The sequence below is a fragment of the Dipteris shenzhenensis genome, chromosome 11 (assembly GCF_047967505.1).
Source record: "Dipteris shenzhenensis isolate YYH24624 ecotype China chromosome 11, Dip_SZ_1.0, whole genome shotgun sequence".
Classification (NCBI taxonomy): Eukaryota; Viridiplantae; Streptophyta; class Polypodiopsida; order Gleicheniales; family Dipteridaceae; genus Dipteris; species Dipteris shenzhenensis.
In genome coordinates, this window is record NC_141606.1 from 9713974 (window position 1) to 9740268 (window position 26295).

General features: G+C 43.3%; 1 protein-coding gene across 2 annotated transcripts in view; it reads right to left on the reverse strand.

Moving 5' to 3' along the window:
- Positions 1-10023: 10023 nt before the first annotated feature.
- The window catches only part of LOC147896599 (dynein regulatory complex subunit 2-like), a 198614-nt gene continuing 182342 nt past the window's right edge, over positions 10024-26295 (reverse strand). Inside the window, exon 15 of one of the 2 annotated variants that reach the window (XM_087382005.1) lies at positions 10024-10364. In XM_087382005.1, the coding sequence (XP_087238131.1) occupies positions 10242-10364 (123 nt within the window). In that variant the 3' untranslated portion in view covers positions 10024-10241. Of the gene's footprint in view, positions 10365-11941; positions 12054-26295 lie in introns of those variants that run through there. The other variant, XM_087382004.1, reaches the window with a different exon arrangement.

Genomic DNA, 26295 nt, shown 5'->3' on the forward strand with positions numbered 1-26295 from the left:
TTCAAAAGAGTGTGTCAAGAATAGTGTCAATCTAAAAAGATATCTTATATATGAAACCTATATATATCCAATGAAATTTAAGAGAGTGTGTTCCAAATAGCATAAATTCCAGTATTCTAGAGAGGACTATGAAGGGCAAAGTGATAAATTCTAATTGAACCCTAACGTGTAATGATACTTGTTCTTTATCATAATGTAGTGTGTAGTTAGTATGTGTATGCACTATTGTCCTCTTACCCTACCCACATCCAATAATGAGAGCAAGGCTAGAAGTTGCATGGGAATTCAACCCGAAGCTCAAAGGATGGTCAAGTTTCTCCATATTTTTCCTAAGCTAGCAAAGTTTTGTCCCAAATATGTGTCTCTCGAGTGAGCACCTTTTACTAGTGGATGGATGCAAGGATCATGTATAATTGCCTACTATTTAGGCCTTGCGCATCGTCAAGTTGCACTAGCAACTAGCAAAGTTTCTCCATCTTTTTCTTAAGAACTAGCAAAGGTATGTCCCAAATATGTGTATCTCAAGCGAGCACCTTTTACTAGTGGATGGATGCAAGGATCACATATAATTGCCTACTATTTAGGCCTTGCACATGGTCAAGTTGGAACCCCTCGATGTTTCTATGTAAAAGGTTTTATGTGGTTCCTTCCTCTATAGACGTGCAAGGGGATGATCATGACCTACCTTAGGATATAATGGACCCATTCAAGGCCTTGTCACTTCCTAGACATGTTAGAAGGATGGCTTGAGTAAATATTTAGAGATAATGTGATGCAAGGAAGCATAGTGCAACAAGATTAGTGCAACAAGATTCTAGAGGAGTAAACAAGATCCCTACCCTACTTATGTAGACTACACCATTGTTTACATCTAGTGCCATTTGCTAGTGCGATGGACACCAAAGAGGAGCTTCCTTTGTCAAACCTCCCACAATGTCCCAATGAAAAACACTCGCAAAACACAATGGGAGTTGTCTTGTATATGATATTTACAAGAGGGGATGAAGAAGACACAAGACTATGTAGTGCCACTAACTTCCCAATACAAAACACAAAGGGCTTTCTCTTGACATATATGAGATTTACAAGGGGGGATGAACGAGACACAAAACTATGTAGTGCCATAAACTTTTATGTATCTTACAACCTCACAAAATCACTTGAAAGGAAGCACAAGAGTGGAGTAGCACCTCTAACTTCCATGTGCAGGACGAGGGCAATCAATGCCAATGCATGCGTAATAATGAGCTACATAGGGAATGCTAGGGGAGCACAGTATATGGAGTCATATATAGAGCTGGAAAACGTGTTCAACCTGTTTTGAATTTTGGTGTTTTTGGTTCTTTTGGATCATAGAATTAGAATTGCACATGTTATGCACCCAATTGAGACGACGTGAATAGCCCTTTGCTATCGTTATGTAATCTAGCTATGTATTAAGTCAAAGTTTTGGAAATGTGTGCCATGCCAAAGTACAAAAAAAGGGTGGATATTCTTTGTTATACATACCCACATCAACCATAAACTTAAATTAATCAACCTTTAAGGAATGCCTTCCCTAAAATCCATTGAGCCATCATTGAAACAAGTAAATCATACCCATAGCTACCCTCATTGATGAAGAAACATTAATTTTATTATTTCCAGTGAAAATTCTTCAATTTAGTATGATACATGCCCAAAGCTCATGGCAAGAATACATCATGCAAGCAATGAGAAAAAAAACACCCTAGGTGGGCAAAAAATGTGCTCATCATAGAGAGCTAGAAAAACACCAATTTTTCAGCTAAAAGTGCTACCTCCACGTTATGGTGGATGGTGACAAAAATGGGGATCCACCTCCGCTCCCTAAGGAAAACCATCCTCCCAGTAGTAGAGTTACCCAAAGAAGACCCTTGCATGCTCCCAAATTGCCATCAAATTGTGTATAGTATTTGTATAAATACTAGCCAATGTGTGAATTCTTGGACATGGACAATCCACGCTTAGAGTGAAACTCAAAAACCAAGGCATTCCCATATAAACCATGTCATAGTCCTATGACATTGAAGTGGGACACTGGAACTGAAAAGCCCTAAGCCAAGTAGAGCAATGGTGAGGCATGCCATCTGTAACAACCCAATCCAAGAGTATGATTGTAGCAATCTACCAAAGTCTCCTCTCACTTCTTTGAGGCAACTTACTAATTGAAATTCGCAATCATCCATAAGGTTTCCTAATCCTTCCAAGAACCCACAATGAAAGCTCAATCGCTCTCCCATCTAGATACCTACAAATAAGAGAAGTACCAGGAAGTTTTCTAGGATCATCAAGTATGCCATCAAGATTCCTATCAATATATTCTAGAGAAGAGGGGGACACTCTCCAAATATTATTGTTCAAGTTGCCCCAAGATTTCAAGATGGAAGCCATAAGACGGATCATGAGATGAGTTGAAGTAAACTATACCTAGTACAATCCATCAAATCTCCATCTGTGGAAGGAGAGAATGAATGTATGAAATATCAAAATCCCCCTAACCACAAATTTGCCTACAAGTCTTGATCGATGCATTATATTGAGGTCCCCTTCCTGTATGTGGAGAATCAATGTCTCCCACGCCACCCAGGCTTAAGTGTTTGCCAAACCATTTAGCCCACTTCATAAGAAGTCTCTTATAGGCCTTTTGAGCTAAGTGATGCATTCCTTGAGTGAGAAAACAAAACATGCTTTGGCCAGTAGCACCTAGTTAACCACCCTAGAAGCAAGGTCAAGTTTTGGCTAAAGTCTAAAAGAGGACTTCTCTCTTGATGCTCTCCAACACAAGAAAATTAGTGTGAAGGAGATATACTTGCACCAACCTTGTAGCCCAAGCACTTGATAGAGACACCCCTCCGAGTCTAATTAAAATCAAAATCAACCTCCCAAGCTAGCATTTCCTCATCGATAATCAAAAGGCCATTGGATTTATTTCGATTGATATGTGCACCTACTATAGAACAAGTTAAATCCAAGGCTTCCCTAAAATAAGTAAGAGTCTACGGAGTGGCATCAAAAAAAGACAACAGCGTCATCAATAAGCTCACTATCCAAGGTCTCCTTATCCTATCTCAGGGAAAGTCTCAATCCAACAGTGCCACCTTGAGATCTTAGAGCCACCAAAAAATAAAAGAAATGGGCATGTCAGACCAATTTAGAAATTTGAAACTCTTTCCCATGTTTTTTCTAATAAGCATCCAGCTATCAATTCAAAAGTGCTAGAGAGGACAACAGAACGTGGAGCAAGAAGATAGGAAGCAAGAGGATAAGACTACAAGAGCACCTCATTATCAAAATGTCTTTGCCAATTGATTTTTAGCCATACTAGATACAAGGCTACCCTCTATTTAAGAGATATGGAGAGATATCAACCTCTCAATCAAGGATGAGTTGTGCCTTTTCCACCACAACATGGTTCTTCCATCTTCACTATATACCTATAGGGACTCTTCACTAAACCCTATAGGGACTCTTCACTATATACCTATAGGGACTCTTCACTATGCCCTATGAGAGGGATGTTCCAACACCCCCCAGCAATCAATAATGCATTGGAAATTAGATATCCCTACATCTTATAGACACCATGCCATGCCTTTATAATGATAGGTGTCTTCTTTCAAGATGGTTACACCATGGAGTTTTTACATAAAGATTAGACTAGAGAAGTTCATCAGATAGCTTTTGAGAGGAGGCTTGTGCATATTGCCTACCTCTTTTATGTTGCCACTGCTGCTCACACACTTGCAAGAAAGATTTCCCATCTCCCCGCATCTCCCAAAGTTTTTCTTTCATGGGTCCTTCTTACAACATCTAGACTCCATATGCCCCTTTTTCTTATAGAAGGTACATCCTAGTTGAACCTTAGTAGACATAGCCACGGCCGAAGTGGTAGTCATGGAGGTAGATACCTATGTAGAGGCTTGATCCTTCGCCTTGTTTTCTTCTGTGAGGAGTGCAGAAATGTGTCCCTTGAAAGATGGATGGTCATTGATTGCACCTTCTCATCATCTTCCTTGTCGTCTTCATCCTCCTCCTTAATTTTCCTAGTGCTTGTAACAAACAACCAAACAACCTCTAACATGAGCAAGTAACAGAGCGAGACTTTCCATGTATAAAGTACAATTTTGTCAAGAAAAAAATTTGTCAACAATGATGGTATGCTTTACCATTGAAAAAGTTTTTCCCATTTATAGAGAAACTACAGTGTCTAGTCCCTTAACAAATGTCAATAATATTGATTTTTCAACTCAGAGTACATTTAAAAAACATTGAAAAAGTGGCTCAATGAAATTTTTTCTTCTTTGTGGAACCATCGAAGGCTTGTGAGAGAAAAAAATGAACAATATAAGATCTTTAATGGATTTACTTCCCCATAGCAATACAAAACCTCTCAATAGCCATCCTTTAGAGTAGTGAACCATTAAAATTGTTAATAGATGCTGCTCTCAAAATGGTGACAAAGGTAGGAGGTGTGATTGGATATGTTACATCAACAATAATCATGGAAGCATATAACTTAGTTATGGTGAGGCAGGAAACAAGAGGGCTCAATACCACTTGCATTTGAGTTAGGCCTAGAGGGCTTCAGTCTAGGGTCACACCTAGACCTAGATATTAATGTAGAGGTGCAAAGGAGCACGTGGGAGGGCTCTTATGGTAAGGTGCCTTGTGGGACAAATGGCACCCAATAAGAAGGCCATTTGACAAGTGTTGGGCATGTGGGAAGGAATGAGAGAGAGAGAGAGAGAGAGAGAGAGAGAGAGAGAGAGAGAGAGAGGAAATATGAGTTCACGTATGTAAAAGATGAGCTCTCTATGAGTCTTATGGCTAGGTGGTGAAATATGCACGAGCCCTCCTTGTTTGTAGATGTTGTATCACTGGTATCAGAGCCAGGTCCTTCTACTTGTGAGTGGTTCAATTGCCACTGCCCTACATGGAATTAGATCGCCTAGTTGTAGCCATCGTTTGTTGCTGCTATAGTCCAAGATTGTTGCCTAGGTGCAACAATAGTTTTTTTGCAAACCACGCTAATAGAGGTGACCTGTTTTCAGCCACTCTTTGTAGTTGCAAATCATTACTTAGTTTCTTGTCATCATTGTTACACTGGCTCATCCTTCTTCATGGTGGATATGCCTTGTTATAGTGACAATCATTTCTACATTTGGTTCACTTCTATGTTTGTTTATCAACTTGAGAGTAAGGTTGTTTCTATTGTCCATACATAATTGGTTGTTCATCTTATGAGAGCAATATCTTTTGGGTTCTGATTCTTTGGTTCTACAAATCTTAAAGAGGTTCCATCCTTTAGCAAAATTCCATGCTTATTTCTCCTTTAACCATAGTCAAGGCAAAATAGATTTTGGTATTGAAGAGACCTAGACCAAGAAGAGAATGTGAATTGTTTTCAAAGAAATCTAAGAATAGATTAATCTTGAGGCCCAACCTAAGCTGAGAATCCATATTGGATGAAGATGTAAGCTAAGAGATTTGATGTCAATGTTGAAGAGACTTTAGCCATTTCATCCAAAGGTTAATCCTTTCAATAAAAGCCACATTAGTAAGCCCTTTTTGGTCCTCTCTTCCTTTTAAATGTTGTTTTTTTTATAAAAGAGGCCCTCTTCATCATTTCTTGTATCCCTCCCTCCAAGGCTGGAGGGTCCCATTCCTTTCAACTCTTAGCCTCATTAACCTTAAAGAAAAGTACTATAGAGTGAAATGTGGAGATTAAGCTCAAGGGAAGTGATTTTAAAAGTGGGATTGAAAGGCAAGGTCATAAAGGGAGCTAGTCAAGAAGACCATAAATAAATAAATAATAAGGAAGTGGACGTTGCATCATTCTCTTTGTGGCAAAGCATTTGACACATCAAAAGGGAAAATTTAATGTGGTAGTAGATTCCTAAGTTGAATGCCAATGGTTAATGAATTGAGTTTACTCAATTCCAAAATGATTTCCTTCAGTCCTTAAAAGGAACATGTGAGCTTGATCCTTACTTTTCTTAAATATGAAAAGCAATTATCAGGAGGAATCCAAAAAAACAAGGAGCTTTCAATAAGGAATCACATGGAAATGGTGACACACTACAAGGTGATGATAAAGGATTTAAGTGGAAAAAATATAGTATTGAAGATGGCTACCTACTCTACATCGGTATAGTATGCATCCTCGATAATAATGACATTAGGCATAGAAGTCTTTCTTAGTGTCATGATAGTTCGAGTATTGGACACCCATGAATTTAAAAGACCTATGCACTTTTCAAACGACAAAAGCCAGGCAGGGAGAGGGAGGTGGGGCAATAAGGAGATGGAGGCACGGTAGGGAGAGGGAGGTGGGGTAGGAAGGGAAGGTAGCAAGGCAACAAGGAGGGAGGGAGGGGGTTGCCAAAGGAAGGGAGGTGATGGGGAGGAGTTGCAAGCTCTTGCAAAGATCTCCACAAAAGGACGAAAAAACACAATTGGGAATGTGCGTATAGAAAAATAGAAGAAGAGATGGCATGTAATATAACTGAAGGAAAATCCTATGCAAAGAACCCACATATTGTGGACAAGACCTATGTACTCCTTACTAGACATCATAAAACACTCACATGGTAAGCAAGTGTCAATCATTGCCTACATCTTTACGCCTTCATCCATCACATCACCCCAAAACAAGGGATCCTCATGAAATAGTTGTAGGTAGGAGAGAGCATAGTGAATAAGCCATGTTACAAAGCCAATGGAAGCAAAGAAAGGAGTGCAAGCACTAGAACATGCAAAAGCATAGAATGTTATATCTTGTATAGATACAATTCTTTGGTTCGAGTGATGTGACATGTAATGAAGGGGCACTATGGGAACGCTTTTCAAGAGCATCCCACCTATGTTTGCAAGAACATCATATATTCTAGCACCACTAACAACGATGGCAATACAACTCAAATAAACAGTTTCCTTAGGAATTGGAGTTCACTTGCCATTGCAACACTCATCCCAAGTCCTTTGCATCCTTACCCCGTCTCCTCAATCTTTGTGTTGATCCTTGCTATTTGCTAAAGGTAATAAGTGATCTCCTTATCATCAACACCAAAGTCCCAAGCATAAGAAAGTGAATCAAAAAGTAGATGATATATATTTAAATCCAAGAAGGTTGACAGGAGACATAAAGCACCACTTCAATTATTATATTGGAAAATAGGTAGTTTCCATCCATAGTGTGAGGATGCACTGGTGGAAACAGATTTTGAAGGATATGCAAGGTAGCTTTCATCGGAAAAAACTAAAGAAGTCCACATGTCAAATGGAAATTTTGTTAAGTATGGAGAGTAATGCCAAGTGAACCCAAAAGGCAAATGCAAAGACAGCGAAGGGTAAAGTTTCTATTGGTTGGATCATCACTTCATCACTTTACATATGTATTGATAAAACAGGTATCTCAACATGCAACCCAAAATCTCAACATGCCTGGACATTTTCATGAGGGAGAGGACGAGAACATATGTAGGTTGTAAATGGCGATTGCTTTGCCAAGAGCGCATGCTTGCAATTAGGTCGATCCGCTGCAAATTTAACTCTCTCACAACTCCTAGCTACCAATCACAAAAGCGAATTCCCTAAGCCTCAATACACAGATCATGGCAGACCACACGTGAGCTCCACTCATGCTGTGAATTTGCACCACAAGCGTATGAAAACCAAAAAAGAAATTGCAACCCTCAAGCACTTACAGGAAGCGAGCAGTAACGAAACACCCCTTACTAGTTAGCCACATCTAACCTAGGGGTACATCACCATCGTCTATCCATAAAGCTACCTGCCTGCAAACACCAACAGGAGTCAAAACACAAATACCGGGACACATGGTGCATGCTAGCGCATAACCTACCAAACCATAGATGCTTGCAAAGATCTAAAGGTCAGGCAAACCCATACCAGTGATGTCACAGGTAAGACTATATCTGTGCACAGATGTTGCTAGGAACCATAGGTCTGGATCAGATTCGTCCTAGCTGGATTCTCAGGAGGCCCCACTACCAAGAATCCCCCAAATGAGCTAAGGCTTACAAAGGGTACGTCGTATCGTAACTCTTCTATGGTTAGGTACATGAGGTTAATCTCACCTTTATAACACTAGCCACAATATGGCCATATTGGGAGAAGGATTGCTTAGATGAACATAGCTATCCCTCTAGAGTGGACCATGGAAGATGGTGGACAACCTCAGCCTAGGCCTATCACATCGGATGGGTGCTTTTTTCGGCATAGGCACTTCTCACCAGGTTATTGCAATTAGGTGGGACAAAGGATCTTATTCACAGTTTGCTAGATAGTGAGGTCTCGTGAAAACAATGCATTCAGGGTGCATACCTCAAGATTAGTGCGCCACATTGAATGTGTCCATTTACTTTACGATGGTACATTGATCCTTGTCTAAGAATGTTCTTGTTGGTATGCTATATGGACATGTCCCTACAAAGCACTTGCAATGAGATCCTAGCGAGTGGTGGCAGGTAACCATTCCAAAAGTTTCCCATTTTTCTACTTCCTATCACATTGGATTTGCAGAGGAGTTTTTGAAGGAGACTTTGGAGATTTTTCAGGAATAACAAGATTACTCTCTTCTTTCGATTTTGTGTTCATGGAGGAATAGTAGTAAACAAATAGGGGGAGACCTTTGGAGTGGATCCCTCTTAGCTCAATAGCTTGGCTTTCTTTGACTGGGCCTCGTGTATTTCATGACATCCAGGATTCCTCGTAGGCCAACAATGGCAGGGACGTCATCTTGTTGAGTACTGTAGTTAGGAAATTGTTCCAGTCTCTGAGCACAGACTAGACATGAGCTGGAGATCATTGCTAGCATAGGACATTTGGAGGGCCAGATGCATGAACGTGATGGGCAGTACTCAGACCTTGGGGACAGACATTGTGCATACATTGAGAACCATTGTCGAGGATGCAAGGGATTTCCACATCAGCATCAGTTAGGCATCTTCACGAGACCCAACTTCCTATCTCATCCTCCAGGGAATGGAGAGGCAACCCTTTCTTCTCCTGGCATTTTCAGCCACTGTCTTGGCTCTTTCATGCTTTGCTTAGTGGATTGATTTATTGAGTCTTATATTCTTGTTTGTTTCTTTCATAATAGAAGTTATATTCATTGAAAATTTATCATGAACATAAGTTCCTTAGTCCCTTCCTTTTTCTGCAAAAAATTGTGGATATGTCCCTTGCATTTAGATGAATGTATGAACCCTCCAAAACTTTTGAATAATCACCACCCGTCTTTCTTCTTAAATTGCAATCTGTAATATGAATGGCACCATCTCTTATATCATGGTCTCATAGAAAACTTCCACAATAATTTTCTGTACGGGTTCAGAGAAATCTTTATTCTTCTTTAAACTGTATAGCCATGCAAGAGAATATCAACGGTCACAAAATCACATTGCCTTTTCAAACAGAAACTCATTGTTGGCACAAGGTAACTCACCATAATTCCCAACAATGTGGAGTATGTTACGCCAAAAAAACTAAACTACACCAGATAGTAGAGAAAATGTCAGTCCTGTAAGAAAAAAAACATTGCATAGACTGGGAGGTTTGGAAATGTAGGATGATCAGTATACATGTTATTATATAAATGTAGTATGATCATTATACATCTAATTATGGTTTACATTGTATAGTCATATTTCATGTATTGTAAACCCTCAAACCACAATTCCTGCAAAAATTTGAGAAGCAACATTGGCATACTTTCATGTCTTGTGATAGGGGATCAACCACAAAGTGTACAAATTATACAATTCACACAATTATGAAGGCTTTCTTCTGCATAATTTGGACAAATCCAAATATCTGTGAGCACAAGGAGACTTTTTTTTAATGGATATTTTAAGATTTACGCATGATTGTGATCATTGGCTGTTCACAAGAATGTCAAACCTTAATAGAGATGAAGATACCTGTGAGGGTAAAATTTTTTCTCATCTTCATGTGTTTGATCCTTTGATGTGCATCAAGATCAATCCATCTGCTGTCAAACAATTCAGAACATAATTCGCTTTACTTTCTGACTGTTAGGTGCCTAAAAGTCTAGCTGGCCACCATTCAAATAATTATTGTAGCCCCAATAAGAGAAAATGAAGACAATATAAATTGAAAGTTCATGATAAATCACTTTTTCCACCAAAATTTTCGTTATTGACCACAGAAAAGGAGATGTCTCAACTTTTTAAGTTCTACATTTGCACCATGACCATCTCCCACTTATCATCAAGATCTGATGGTGATTTCTTAATCATCCTCAGAACGTCATTCACTGTATTTGGCCTTGAAAAATTTGGAGACTGACGATTTTCACTCTGCACATGAACATTACATTATCTTGTCATGACTTCATAATAATAGATAGATATTGTTATGACTTAGTCTAAAAGATATATTTTGTAATTCATATTGCAAACCCCTCTAGTATTTGATGGGTTACTTGAGAAGTACGTGTACGCAGATTGTCATAATGCCACAGACATATGAAGCCTAAACTTCTATTTGTTATTGTTTGTACATACATGCATACACACACATAGACAATAAAAAATAGACATTCCCTAGGATGGTGAAGCTGTTTGAAGTGGTTTTGTTCAAAGCAAAGGGTTCAGAGCCATGCAAATGTATTTGGAATGCTTGCAAAGTCCGCAGGGGAGGAATTGTTTGGAAATGATTTCAGAGAAGGAAATGCATGGCTGTTAGAAGAGATGCCATTTGGAGGTTGGTTGTATGGCCTTTAGCCTAAGATGACATAGAAATTTGGCAAGGAAAGGGTTGGGGTTGCTGACGTGACTCATGGAATAAGGAAAGGAGGTGGAAAAAGTGGGAGGGGCTTGTTTATTTAAGACTCAACCCAGGTCCCGGTTTGATAGACCTTGTATGGATTTGTGGACGAGAGCACATTACTTTGGATGGGAATAGGTGGCTAGAACTTCGTCAAGGACTTCGTGTGGGTAAGGGAAATAGGTCTTCTACCATTACCACAAGTTACTAACAATCTGAGAGACCTTATAACACTCAAAATAGGACATGGAAGGTGAACGATGTATTGTCAATATGAAGAGAGTTTCTTCCAGATTACGGGCCCAGATGTACCTGAAAAAGTTTAACAACCGACGAATAGCTGGAGCAATATGTCTGTGTGATAATAGTTGTCAAGATGGAACAACCCCCAACAAAACACGCCATAGAAAGACCTGTTGTCATAGAGGGACCTTGGAGTGCCAAACCTGTTTCAATATTTTTCTCCACCATTTGACCAGACGATGCAAACACCAAATTTGATTAGCCCTGTCTGAAGCCCATGTTGGGAAAAACAGAACTTCATATAACGATGAGACTGTTATATGAGACAGCTTTAAAGGACGAATGGACGAGTGTAAAGGCAGAAGAGTCCAATCCTAAAGCCTCTCTTGAAGTTCCAAAGGGGGTACTGGCTGAAATGGCTGAAGCATCCAAGTAATGATGTGCCATATAGGACAATAATGCATTCCCAAACCATATTTTCCAGCAGCCAAAGGGAAAGATAAAAGAGTGCCATCATCATGAATGATATTTGCCACAGAAGAAATTCCTTTTGAATTAAGAAAGTACAAGCGTATGGGCTCCTGTAAAGCCACGATTGAGAAAAAACTCAGGACCAGTTGATGTTCTCTGCTCGCAAAGAATTACCCTAGAAGGAATCCCGGCCATGCCAAGCCAGATGTGAGAGAATATGTTTCCAATCCAAAAACGTTTAACAATAGGGCAACGTTTGACCTTTGCCTTCAATATTGCCCAATAGAAAATCCCACTCAGAGGGTTGCCAATAGCCAAATGCAATAGTAGTGAGTTAAAGAAGTAAATAGCGCATCATAGCAGCCCAAGGATGATCTCCTTGTAGAAATTGTAGCAACATTTTCCCATTATGAGCCAGAATGTGCACATAAATGTTGAGAATATTCAGCCCCCCATGCAATTTTGACGGACATAACTATTGTACTGGAAGCAAGCGCAAACTTTTCCTGCCATGCTTCAAACACCAAAAAATGTCCCTAATAGCGGACATAAAGGATGTAATATCTCCTTTAATAAAAAAGATCAATGGTAGATAAAATTGGTTATATGCCATTAAAATTAGATTGAACAATTCTGAGCCGGACATTAAACACACAAAAACTTTTTTTTTTTTTTTTAAGTGAGAACTGTACTTTATATTACAAGAGAGCCAACCCAGAAACAAGTAAGCTAAAGTTTACATCAAAAGAAAATCTCCATGTAAGACCAATATAACGGGGGCCAGGATTGCACAGAGGAAGGCATACCGGGGATCTTGGAGAGGAGACAGAGTCTGGGAGCTTGAGTTTCTGGAGGCGACTCGATTGCAAGAACTCCATGAGCGAAGAGAGGTGGTCGCAAGTTGTGTGAGCTGCGGGTTGTGACTGCACAGACCAGGAGACAAATGAATAGAGGGGGAGCATCTCTATAAGAGGGCGTGACGGTTACCTTGGAGAGGAGTTTCTGAAGTTTGGGGATCGAGAGCTTGAATGTGGTGGCCTGGGAAGGATGGCGCAAGGAGACCGTGAGCTGCTAGTTGTAGATGGGCATCTCAACTACGGAGGCCAGAGTACTTTGAAGGGCGACTGAGAGCTTTGAGATTTGGCTCGGCGTGGCTACTGCACGCTAGAGGATTTTGGACAACAGAGGGAGAGCATACACTATGAAAAAGAGAAGTTGTGAGTTGGCGTTGTTTTCCAACGGAATCTGGTTCATAAGCTCATCATATACGAGCCCACATTGCAGCTGATCCCTATGAAGTCTCAGCTATCTGACGTGGTGAAGTACATAATTTATGGTTGTCTTTCCATTTTTTTCTTATCACCTTTTTTTGGCGATCCTGCTAGGGATAGGAGGAGTTTTGAATTGAGATTGGGTAATTAAGATAAAACGGCCCAGAAGAATTGGCTGGGGAATGTTGCTTGAATTTTTGTGTGGTTAGGGATTGAAACTATGAAGACAAAGCCTCACATGAGAGTGATTCATTTTGAGTTATGTGGGGAGTGTGGACACAGGAGAGATAGATGCCTTGATGTTGAACTTCGGGTGATACGTCTCTGTGTTAAGGTTCAAAAGGCTTTGAAAGTGATTGCTCTTAGGAAGAAGAATGCTAGTCAGAGGCAGGGTAAGCTTTCTTCAGTAGAGTGATTATTTTTTCTTCTTCCCAGAAGAGGTTGGGTGGTATTTCTAGTTGGAAGTGTGTTTGAGATAAGTTAGTTAAGAGGAGAGATGGCTCATGAATTTCCTCGATTTCACGGATTGCCCAATGAAGACCCAAAGAGATTTTTAGAGTGCTTGAAGTTCATAGCTCTTATTAAAGACAGGAATGCTCCAGAAGTCCTTCAAATTCTATCCTTTTGTCTGTTGGGAGAAGCGAGAACTTGGCTGCAGACTTTCTCTGCAAGGATGCGTGATCATCAGGGTGCTCACAGAAACCCGATTTATCCAGAGGTGAGGACAGCTTTCCTGGACAGGTTTATGTGTGTTAGAGATCGTGATGGCATTTGGAGAGAGTTATGTTTATTGCGACAACAGCCGACTCAATTAGTGGATGAGTAGATCGGTAAGTTCATTATGTTTTGGAATAAATGGCAGGCGGCCTTATTACCTGAAGTTCCTCCCGGAGTCATAAAAAAGGATAGGTTTGTTGCTGGTCTGAAGCCGGAGATTAGGATAAAGATTGAATGTAACGAGCTGGTCACTTATGAGGATGCTCTCAGGGTAGCAAAAGAGAAGGAGAGAGAGTAGATAAGATTGTCACAAATGATGCAGGAGATGCCAATGGTTCAGCATGTGCCTGAAATTATCTCTCATGTGAAGCCAGAAATACAGAAGCCTGAAGTCAAGAAGGAGGAGAATATAAAAGAAGAAATTCATGAAATATCGGAGCTTATGAAGAGTTTGAGGTTGAATTTGATGAACGGTAGGGGAAGAGGTAGATCATCGGGTGGTTATGGTAGAGGCAGCATGCCTTCTCCAAATAATTCAAGCCCGTGGCAGGCAGGACGAGGTCAAGGGTCATTTGCACCTTGTGTCCAGTGCTTTAATTGTGGAGCAGCACACACTGTGATAAGCCTCCTTGTGCTGAAGGTGATGTTTATCCATTGCCAACAGGGTTAAATAATAGGGTGAATAATCATAGTGTAGAAGTAAAAGATGCAGGTCAGCCTAGTACCTCTGGAATTTGTAAAGCCACTGCAGAAGAGAAAGGGGAAGGTAAGGCAGTTACATTTGGCTTGTTGGAGTTGGAGGAAGTTAAAGATGTCATGCCATTAGGGAAGAGAGATAGAGAAGAGGAGGTTGGTCCGAGTGCAAAGAAGGGGAAGCAGTCTGAGGAGATGATGACCTACCAAAGGAAGAAGAGCAGGAAGCCCAAAAGGAAGTACAGAACTGCAGATTATCCCATGGGGAAGGAGCAGGGAGATTATGATTTGGTGGAAGATCTTTCAGCGAGGAAACCGGACATTACATTTGCTCAAATGATTGGTCTATGCCCAAAGCTTAAAAAAGAATGGAGACGGGCTGTAAATCCAGCAAAGAAGAAAGGTACAATTAAGCTGATGTCTGACTTGCTGTAGAAGCCTAGCATAAAGGAAAGGGTTTTGGAGAGGCCTATATAGATGGAGGTGCACAGATTTGTGATTACTTAGACTTGTGTGGAGAGATTAGGACTGAAGATATCCCGTTCCTCTAGTTATCGCATCAGAATGGCAAACCACTCCAAGCTGAAGACTTTAGGGATAGTACCTGGTCTGGAGGTTGAGGCATTCAGTGTTTCATGTCGAGTGGATTGTCATGTGATGCCTGCGGGGTTAAGCAAGTGGAATGTCAAAGATGGCACTCCAATGAATACTTTCTTTCCTCATTGAGTTTGTCCCCGAGCGATTATCAGGGGCCCATTTGACCTTAGAAAGTACTTGTTTCCAGTCCAGTATCAGAGCAGTAGAAAAAGGGCAGCCAGGAATCTTCCCTACAAATCTCCCAATGACAACCTCCCAATGATCAGCAGTCCAATGGCCATAAGCAGATGTCCTCATGTTGACACACATGTATGCTATCATACAAGTCCATGGCTGTTGTTGACGGGAAAAAATGTGGAGCATAGTCGCCTTCCTTGCAAGTACATGATATCTGAGATTGAGAACATTAAGACCTCCATGCATCCTAGGAGAGCACACCATTTCCATCTTCAGCAGTTTCAATGCTTTCACAACAGTTTTTGTCCTCCATAACAGCTCCATAGCTTGAGACATAAAGGCTGAAATGTCCCTAGAGGACCAATGTAGCAAAGGCAGAAAGAACTGAACATAAGACATTACAATAGACTGTACTATTCTGAGCCTGACATGAAGTGGCCAAGTGGAAATTTTCCAATATTCCAATTTATGTTGAAGTCTTTGGAAGATCCATTTAGCTGCTGCTTCCTGGTGATATGCCATCCTATAGGATATCCCAAATGCCTGACTACATCTTTAGAATGCACTACCTGACTTGGCCAGAGAATAGAATGCCAGTCACATTGTTTCAGGGGAAGCAATTTGGATTTGTCAAAGTTGACATGCAATCCCGCTGCTAATCCATACAATGATAATGTGGTCATAAGCATGCGGACTTCCCGAGGAGAGTTCTATGGCATAAAGAAGGAATCATCAGCATATGCCTGTGCCAAAAAAGATGAAGCCCCAGGGATTTTAAGACCAGTGATTTGTCCTGTGTTTGTAAGATGATCAAGATACATCAAGAGGGGATGGGTCGCAATGGCATAGAAGAGAGCACTAAGGGGGCAGCCCTGTCTCACTGATCTACCCAATGTCCATGACCGAGATAGATGACTCCCAAGAATGCACTGAGAGGTAGAGCCAGAATAAAGCCAATAAATTGCATTTGCTATCTTGGGACCAAATCCCAACTTTGTCATGGTTTGAGAGAGAAAATCCCATTGAACAGTGTCAAATGCCTTAGTGATATCTACCTGCAATATGAGCACATCTTGATTCGAGTACTTAGCATATTCAATTGCAGTCAATGCATTGGAGATATTGTCATGGATTTGTCTTCGCGGCACCAACCCATACCGATGAGGATGAAGGCCCGCATTCAGTATCCCATGTAGCCTATTCACAATCATTTTGGCAATGAGTTTGTAAACTACAGGCATCAAAGTAATAGGCCTCCAATCTGACATATGATCACACAGATTTTTTTTAGGCACAAGTTTGATTATGCCATGCTTCCAGAGGTGCGGCAATTGATTTTCTTGCCAGGCAACATTGATCATTTGTAAGAGAACATCTTTCAAATCATCCCAAAAAGAAATATAAAATTCCATTGTAAGACCATCCTAGCCAGGGGACTTGTATTTGCCGAGATGGGACAATGCATTATCAAGTTCTGTGTCAGTAAAAGGTCTCTCGAATGTGAGAGCATCATCCATTTCCACTATCTCAGAAACATATTGAAGAAATTCAGTCCTCGCATCAGTCATTTGATTTGATGGGGAGCCAGGGGTAGAGAACAATTTCTGGAAGTAATTTTGGCATTCATCTTGGAGATTAGAGAAAGAGTGCGTCCAAGAGCCATCTAGCTTCCTTACCCTGACATGAGTTTTTCTTGCGAGTAGCATGCGGGCCCTGAAAGAAGGCTTTTGATGAGCAGCCCTTATCCATGAGGGGCTTCATTCTTGCTCTAATCTGCCATTTATGCAATTTCCTCTAATCATTATCAGTCAGTTTGATCCGGGCTTGTGAGAGGGAATCATTTTCTGATTCAGAGAGAGGCCTTAAATGTGAAAATTCAGTCAATTGTTGTGCTGTCCTTTTTGCCCATTTGACCTCATTCCTCCATCTAGCCATGTGCCAGTTTCCATACTCCCTAATAACATTCTGTATACGAGAGACAAAACTGTCCCAAGCATAGTTCATGTCCTCCTGGGCATGCAAAGGCAAGGGATGAATTGCAAATCTGATCATTTGCTGGAAATATCGATGTCGGAGATAAGCCTGATTAACATGCAGTAATCTGTTGGAAAGAGTCGGCAAATCATCCAGTGGCATACCAAATTGCAGATGTATCCATAATGGGGCATGATCTGACAAGCCCAAAGAGAAATCTATAAGGAGATGAAGGCTAAAATCTGCATATTGTTGTGGATAAAACAAATACCATCTGTCAAGCCTTGCCTAGTATGTAGTAAATGCATTATGATGAAAAGTATATCCGGGCACTGACCCTTGTAGAAGCAGCCATAAGTCTTCAGCCTGCACAGAAAGAAGCATGTTATCCCATTTCTGTCTTTCCGATGATAACATATGAGATCTTGAAGTGGTGTTATCTCTCGGCAGAGGGGAATTATTAAAATCCCCACAGATAAATGCATTGGATCTCCATGGATATTTGCTTAAAGAATCCCATAAAAGAGCCCTCATGGCAGAGGTATGGGAGGCATAGACTGATGCAAACTCAAGAATGTCACCATTGACATTACATTGTATGACTATCCATCGGCCACTGCTGTCATTGAATGCTAACTGAGGCTCCAGCTCATGTCTAACCATTATGCATACACCTGAGTAGGTAGTGGTACCAGCATAATATATATCATAGCTGCCAAAGTGATCATGATGACCAGCCTTAGAGTGTTGATTATGCTCTTGCAAACAAACAATATCTGGCTGCATTTTATGTACATAATTCCAGAAAAGCCTCCACTTTGAGATATTGCAGAGGCTCTGTACATTGTATGTAAAGCACTTAAGTGTTTGACGCATGAAAGAGATATATACAGAAGTATAAGTATGAAACAAGATATCAGAAAGGAAAAGCCTCTGCCTGCATGGGTTGCATGCCTTCATGATCCATGAAAGATATAGCATTCTCCCCTTCTTCAGAATCACATATGGGGATGCCCTTCTTCAAAACCCCCACCCAATTTTGAAGGACAAGATCTGAAGTGGAAGCCTGTCTTGGTGAGGGAGAAGAAGCATCCCATTGACGAGATTGAAAGGGGCGTTGCTTCAATACAACCACCTTCTTAGGCTGTTGAAAACCATCCCGATCTGTCCCCACAGATTACTCCATCTTCTCTTTTTCTTTTTCTTCTCCTTTTCCAACAAGTGATTGCACCTGATTAACTGGTTTTGCATTCTTCGCTCCATTTCAATTTGCTGCCTTAGCTTGCAAATTCTCATTCTTTTCCCGTGTCTGTGGCGGCAAGGCATTAGGAGGGGGTTGATGCAGAACCATTGGGCATTCAGAGGCTAGATGCCCAAACTTGTGGCAGGCAAAGCAAGCGCCTGCAAACACACCCCATTTCAAGTGAAAAAACTTTTTCCCCAATTGCACACCCTCAACTTCCACTGCAATAGAAGGAGGGGTAGGTGTGTCAGTGTCCCAGAGGATGCAGAATTTGTTACGATTTCCCATGGGGCATGGAGGACAAATGACTTGTCCCAATGAAGCAGCCAGGCCAGGCAGTTCTTCATGCATATAATTCGGGAAGTTGACAACCTCAACCCATACAAGACAATGATGTCGTATAAGACTTTGGTGATCCTCGTTTGGGGACCAAGGCATAGCATGTACCATATGCTTCCCATAGAAGGGGGGAGAAAGCTCAAGGAGCCTCTGCTTGCACAAGGCATCTGATAAGTGCACCTCATAAAAGCCTCTGGATGCAAAATAGACACCCTCTACAAAGCATCCTCCAAGGATAGACTTGATCCATTGTGCAACATCACTGGCTGCTGGGATTCTTCCTGGAAAGAAAATTATTACCGCGGTTTGAGATAGCTTCCTGAGAGGATTCACAAGGGAGGGCAATTTCAATTTGTATGTGACCTCTGGAATTGGTTTGCCCATTCCTGTCGTGACTGCTGAAAGTCATCCTTAAGTGTATCAAACATATATTGAGCTTCCATAGTAAGCCCATTATCTTGTGATGCAGGCTGAGAAGGATGGCGCTTGGCATCTGCGGGTCTTTCTTTTCTAGCATATGTATAGACGTCGGAACCTGAAGCCATGATTGAAATATGGCAAAGCAAGAAGGAAATAGAGTGAAAGATGAAGTAGACAGAGAAAATGTACGGAAAGGCACACGAAAAAGTCCAGAACTATACATCAGAGGCTGTACGGAAAACCTGTACGGAAGGGCTTGTACGGGATAGGGTGTACAGAATAGAAAGGAGGCTGTATGGAAGATACTGTATGGACGAGGAAGTACTGCACGGAAATTAGAGGCCGTGCGAAGAAGATTGTACGGAGGTTCTGTACAGACAAAGATACTGCATAGAAATATGTACGAGACTGTACGGGAAAGGCATGGTTTTGCAGAAATGTAAAGGCGCTGAAAGTACCGCATTGTACGAAGGACTGACAGAAAAACGTACGTACGTATGGAAAAGTACGAGGTGAGGGAACTGTACGGGCCTGCGCGTAAGTCTGCACAGGGATTGCGACCCTCTCATAGCAGTTGGTACAGCCGGTCAGAAGATCCGTACGGGCATACGGACAGAGGGGGAGAGGCCTGCGAGGATATGATGGCCAGAAACCCACACACACACACATTAGTTCCTCTCACTCCACACACACACACACACACACTCTTTTTTTTGGGGGGGTGAAACGCACACATACACACACTCTTTTTCAAATAAAAGAGTGATATATTCCATTCAAAACAAATCATACAACAGGTGGGAGAGAAAGTACTCTATCCCTAGCCTTAACAATGTGGCAAAAAAGCCATGGAGGTGGTCTAAAATGCCACGACATCCCAAAAGGGGTCAAATGAAAAAATAATGAGCAGTCCCATGTCCTCATGAAGGATATAAGTCTCCCACGAGCTGCTAAAGAGGTGCCTGTACATTGCTCCCACTGACTCCTGAGAGTGAAGATAATTTCCGCCCAAATGGAAGCGAGAGTGTCAGCCTCCGCGCATAAATGGCCCCCAAGGACAAAAGAACATCGCGAACACCATATCCGCCATAGGGTAATGCTGGGAATCACCTCCCAGGCTGACCCTGCAGCTAAAGTAGGCATGGAATCCTGAGCTAGTCCCGGACCAAAAGTAAATCTTGTGGCTCCATGATGCTGGCCTCTATGGGACCCCGTCTCTGGCGACGCTCTCTGGCGACGCTGCATGAAGAAACCGTGGTCTCCTGGCTCTGACTCAAAGACAGTAAAGGCTCCAGATCCTCAGATGTAACATATGAGAACAACCTGAAGATACCTATCCATACCACTCTAGAGCTGGTGCAACTCCATAAACAATGCGACAAACCGTCCTCCCCCGGGCATCTGTCTCTGGGCAGCTCATGTAATGCATCTGTGATCTCCAGGAGTGATAGTGAGCTATCCAAAACATGGCTCATCCTGTCTGAGACCATCTAGGGGACATGACTCCAAATCTCCTCTGTGGCTTTGATCATCTCATCGGTGACTGGATCGGCAGTGTAAAGAGTGGAATAGAAATCAGAAGTGATCTCAACAAGACAATGAGGGTCCGTCTAAAGAGACCCGGCCTCATCCAGAAGTCTATGAAGACTATCCGAAAAGTATCTCTGACCCACTGCCCTGAAGAACTCTCTAGAGCATCTATCCCCCTTCAGGATCCAGAACGTCTGCTGGGAGTAAAACCTGAACTGGGCCATCCTGCCCTGAATCTCCTCTAGTCTCTCCTGAGCCTCCGAAAGCTGCCCTCTTATGAAAAGAGAATGAGGAAAACTCTGAATCAATCTCTGAAGTCTGGATACCTCCGCCCTTGCATTCTGATCTCTGATTCTGAGCTTTTCCTTCTCCTCTTTTGCCCTCAATTGGCAGGCCATGCTGACTCTAGCCAAAGCCCCCTCTACCCACATCAACCAGCCCTGATCCACAGGAGTGTCCTCTGACAACCAAGCCTCTCTCAACCGTTCCACAAACTCTGTGCCCTGAAAAACAAAGTCCGGAACCTTTACAGAGCCTGTGCTCTCCAATTGAGAGGTAGGGAGGATCTGTAATAGGACTGGAGCATGGTCAGATAAAACATAACCCGGGCGGATCCCAAGCCCCCATTGGCCAATATAGAACCTGTCAAGTCTGACCAAAGAAAGAGAGCCATGGCAAACCCCGGACCAAGAGAACTGAAGACTGTTAGCCAAGTGATGAAATTCGTCCAATCGAGCTACATCATGAAGCCCAGCATGCAAAACAAAACTATCCCACTCCACTCTCTCCCTATCAGAAAGGCCACCCTCTGTCTGGCCCGACTTGTCTTTAGAGAATTCAACCATGTTGAAATCTCCTCCAACAATCCCGGTGTCTGCCTGAGGAAGGGACTCTCTGAGCTGTCTCCAAAAAGCCCGTCTGTGGGCTGGATCCATGGGAGCATACACATTGAGAACACCAACTGTTGTGCTCTCAATCTGAAGAATAACATAGCACTTGCCACCATCCAACAAGCAAAATAGTGAGAACTAGTTATAACTTTGGTTGGGAAGACATGTGTCATCAACACCCCTGCTCTCCACTAGTGTACCCTTTTGGATGATCTCTGAGGCCCACCTGGCTTAAACTGAAATGCAAACTGCCCCCCTCGTGCCATCCACTGAGCTCCAATATGTCCGGCTCTGTCCTCTAAGTAAGGATCTGCATCTGTCAATCCTGTCTTGGGAGAGCTTATGCACCTAGATAAGCACAATGTTTGGAGGGGACCCTGAGGAAATAAACCAAAGGGAGTCCCTAAGCAACTGCAATCTAGGAACTCCTGATCTACGACCATCTGCATCTGAGGTAAATCTGCAGCCGTTCAGTCCTCTCACATTCCAAGAAATGATGGACAACCTAGACATTGGATGGAAGTGAGGAGGTGCCAGTGGCAGCAACACAAATCACTTTGGAACCGTACCCTGTAATAGTTGGTACGATGATGAGTGTAAGGCCTTACGCTGTCAACTCACATTCGAAACCAAAAACAGTCTTCCGAGTGCACCAGATACGCTACGTGAATACCATAGACTAGTACGAAGGAAGAAACTAGACTTCGTTCATCGAAACGAGGAGGAGCTACTGAACATTTTGTTTAGTAACAACTCTAAGGACTTCTGGCGGAGATTTCTAGAAGGACAGTCCCCTCCGCCACTCACTGACACCCAGATCTGGTTTGATTATTCACGCACACTTTATGACATTCCAAATCAGCCAGTCCCTAGCCTCTCACACATGCCTCATCCCACATCCTGCACCCTCTTCACTAGAGGAGGGGTAAAGGATGCTGTAATGAAACTTCATAATGGCCAAGTGAAGGATCATGAGGGACTATGTACTAAGTTCATTGCATATGGGATTAACCTCCTAGCCCAGATCTTAGCAAAGCTTTTTAATGAAGCGGTTTGTTTGGGATTTCCACACACTTGGACCATTAACACTATCTCACCTATCCACAAGGCAGGGGATCCCATGAGCCCGGAGAACTACAGGACCATTATGATTGGACATGTCATGTCCAAGATTTATGCATCAGTACTTGACTCCGAGGTTAGCAGACTTGCAGAGTGTCGAGGACTCAGAACAGTAGGACAGGCCGGATTCCGGTGTGATCATGGAGCCATGGACCACATTCTGACGCTCAGATGTATCATCGAGGAGGCGAGATCACGAAAGCAGAGGGTTTATTGTTGCTTTGTGGATTTTCACAAGGCATTTGACACAGTCCCAAGAGCCCGCCTCATACGGCGCCTACAGGACTTGGGTTATGACCAAGAGATCATTTGGGCTGTCATGGCACTTTACGAGAAAGTTTCTGGCAGAGTTCGGGTAGGATCCGGGTGGACAGACGAGATCATGAGTACCATCAGGGTCAAACAAGGTGTCCTTTGTCGCCTACCTTGTTTGGCCTCTACATTGACTAGCTTTAGATAGTGATGCAGACACAGGGGGATGTAGGTTGCTCTCTTGCAGGCACGTTGATCCATATTTTGCTCTATGCAGATGACGTGGCTCTCTTGTCTTCCTTAGCAGAGGGGCTTCAGAGACACCTAGACGCACTACAGTCCTTTTGTGAGTCTCATGATTTGAAGGTCAACCTGGGTAAAACCAAGGTCATGATCTTCAATACATCTCGAGCCATCATGCGTCAGGAGCAGTTTACATTTGCGGGGTCATCTGTTGAGATAGTTTCATCATACACTTATCTTGGGGTTATCTTCTCCGGACCGAGCTTCACTATGAGACCCGTGATGTAGGCACGCTTGAGTAGAGGGTATGCCTCATTGGCCAGGCTAGAGAGACAGTGCTTCCGCTCACACTTTCAGGATCCACGCACCAAGGGGTTGCTTTTTGACTCCTTGGCTCGCCCAGCGGGGATGTACAGCAGTCCTTGTTGGGGGCCAGACTTGTCGGATACAGAGTGGGCTCATGTGGAGTGGCTACAAGTTCTCATGCTATCACAGATGATTCGTGGTAAGTCATCCATTCCTCACCAGATCATTCAGGCTGAGTTTGGGTCACCCCCTTTACAGCTAGATGCTGCATTTCAGGTCATCACATATTTGTACCGAGTTAGGGAATATGGGGATTATACCTCAGGGCGTAGCAGGCTACCATGGATAGCTTTATCCTCTTCTATGGCACTTGTAGCAGGAGGAGATCATAGGTGCTGGTATGCACGTACAGAGAGATGGTTTGAGCGACTGGGGCTTCACATGGATAGACTACCTCCCTTCTAGTATAGCATGGATGCTCCGTTCTCTCCCCTCTTATCACACGAGGTCAACCAGGTTATCCGTGAGGATCTACTATAGCTACACACTTTTCGGACCTGGTTGGAACCGAGTGAACTCCTAGTGAAGCTTAGCTTCTACAGAGATCACTTCTTAGGCAGATCAAAGTCTCCATGAACCTCAAAGAACAGAAACAGAAAGGCCTTGCCACCGAAGAGTCCTAGGGCAAGAATGAATCTACGAGCCGACAATACGGTGAACCGAAGAAAACTGAGTCATGCTCATGAGCTGTCTAGCAATCTCGATGTCAAGTAACTCAGCTGACCAGCTTTCGCTCCCCCGAGATCGAAAGCTGCCTGCGGAGAAACAAAGAATGTGCCCCTCTCTGGAGAGAGTTACAGATCCCAAGTACTCCTCTACCTCCTCTAACCGTCGACAAAATACCGGGAGAAGTTCCAATCGAGTGAGTGAGTCTGTGGAAACCCCTCGAGCCAAAAAGGGCCAAAACTCAACGGGCAAATCTCTGTCAACCATCCTGGGGTCAGGTCTAGGAGTCAGAAGAGCTGAAAAGGGCTGAGCCGTCCTAACTTTGCTCCTGGAATAGGTGAGAGGGAGAGGAAGAATCGGCAACAAGGTGCCTGTAAGCATGGGTGACTGATAATCTCGCTCGATCTCATCTGCTAGGATCTCCCAACCCTCACGCCTGTCTGGGTACTGAGCGAAATCTGTGACCGCACTCACAAAAGATCTGGATAAACCAAGAGTGAAAAGCTGCGAGGACGAGGCTGTACTGGGAGGGGTGTCTAAAAGGACACTCCGCATAGCAACAAAAGAAGGTACTGTGCAACGGGGAAGAGAAAGAGGTCTCGAGAGAACCTCATACAGGCGCATGAGATCCTGGGATGGGCTCTGACTTTGACCTATGTCGTGAAATACCACTCTCTCAATGGACTGCTGGGAAGAGGCATCCGTCACCGTAACTGCAGCCTGAGCAGTGTCCTGCTAGATAACTGTCTCAGTAACCAAAATCTGAACCTCCGGGGTAGTAGTGTCAAGAGTCATCAAATCCTGAGCTACTGTCTCCTGCACAGTGTGAAGACCTGCCTGCGGATGGTCCTCCGCATCTCCCCTTTTCGGGGTCTCCTGCACGTGTGTCTCGCCTCCCTGAGCTACCATCTCCTACACAGTGTCAAGACCTGCCTGCAGATGGTCCTCTGCATCTCCCCTTTTCGGGGTCTCTTGCACACGTCTCAACTCTCTGCCATCTGTGAGCTCGTACCTGGGGCTGCTCGTACTGCTAACTCTCCCTCTGTCTCCGTCTCCTCCGAGCTCTCAGTGAAAGCTGTTCCGCTAGAGGCACCTCCAAGTCCTCGGAGTCCACTGGAGGCTCCCCCGGAGGAGTCTCCTCTCGCTCTGCTAAATGAGTCGAAGCAGGCTCAGAGACCCCTGGAGGCTAAGCTGTAGGTTCTGGGTCACTCGTAGGATGAGGTGGATTCGGAGTCTCTGATCGAGTCCGACGACTGGGGCAATCCCTAATAAAGTGACCTCTCTTCCGACAGAAAAGACACTAATCAGGAAGACCCTCATACAAAACCCTCTGCTGCATCTGGACCCCATCTCCCGTGGAGTACGAAATCAAAGTAGGCAAAGGTCGAGGAGGGGGGAACTCTGAAGTGAGTCTGACCCTCGTAACACCTGTACCAGCAAGTGACTGAGCATAGGAAAGTCTAGCACCTGATGGGATGACTGTACCTGCCACACTAGCCATATGCTCCACAGCTCTGCAACAAGAGCTGACCTCATCAGGAAGTCCAAGGAAAAGCATCCAAAAAGAGACTTGGCGTGGTCCCCGGGAAGTACAACTGAAGTGCTTCCACCAAGGTCACAAATGGATGACTCTACTTTGAAACTGAATCGGTGAGCTCATAAGTACTCTTTGAGCCTGCTCTGCAGACTGAAGGCCAAAAGATATAAATGGATTGACTCTGCTCTTAACTGAATCAGTGAGCTCATAAGTACTCTTTGAGCCTGCTCTGCAGGCTGAAAGTACCCTCTGCCAAGCAATCAGAAAACCGTAACTGAGACACCCAATGAGGCCATGCTGGTGTACACCCAATCACGTGACTGTTGGCCTCTACCGGGTAGAAAGCCAATGATGTGCGTCAAACGAAAACCATCCTCTGCTACCTCAATCATCTGCACAATGTTGGGAGGAAAAGAAACTGTGACTTCAATCTCCTCAGGTTCGACGACGGGAGTGGCATTAGTGTCCTCCATTGTCTCAGCTTGCGCTGTACTGAGGGGAGGAGCTACCTCTGCTGAAAATACCCACCAAGAACTCGCAACCAACCACAAGTAAATCCCCAAAAACTTGTATAATGAATGCCTCGAACTTTAGACTGCGTGGGATGAAAAACAGGCCGCTCAATGCTGAAGCAGAAAGCTCCGCCAATGCCTGGGAACAGCCCAGGAACTCAGCTCCCCGGAATATGAGTAGAACAGCCCCGGAGAGGGC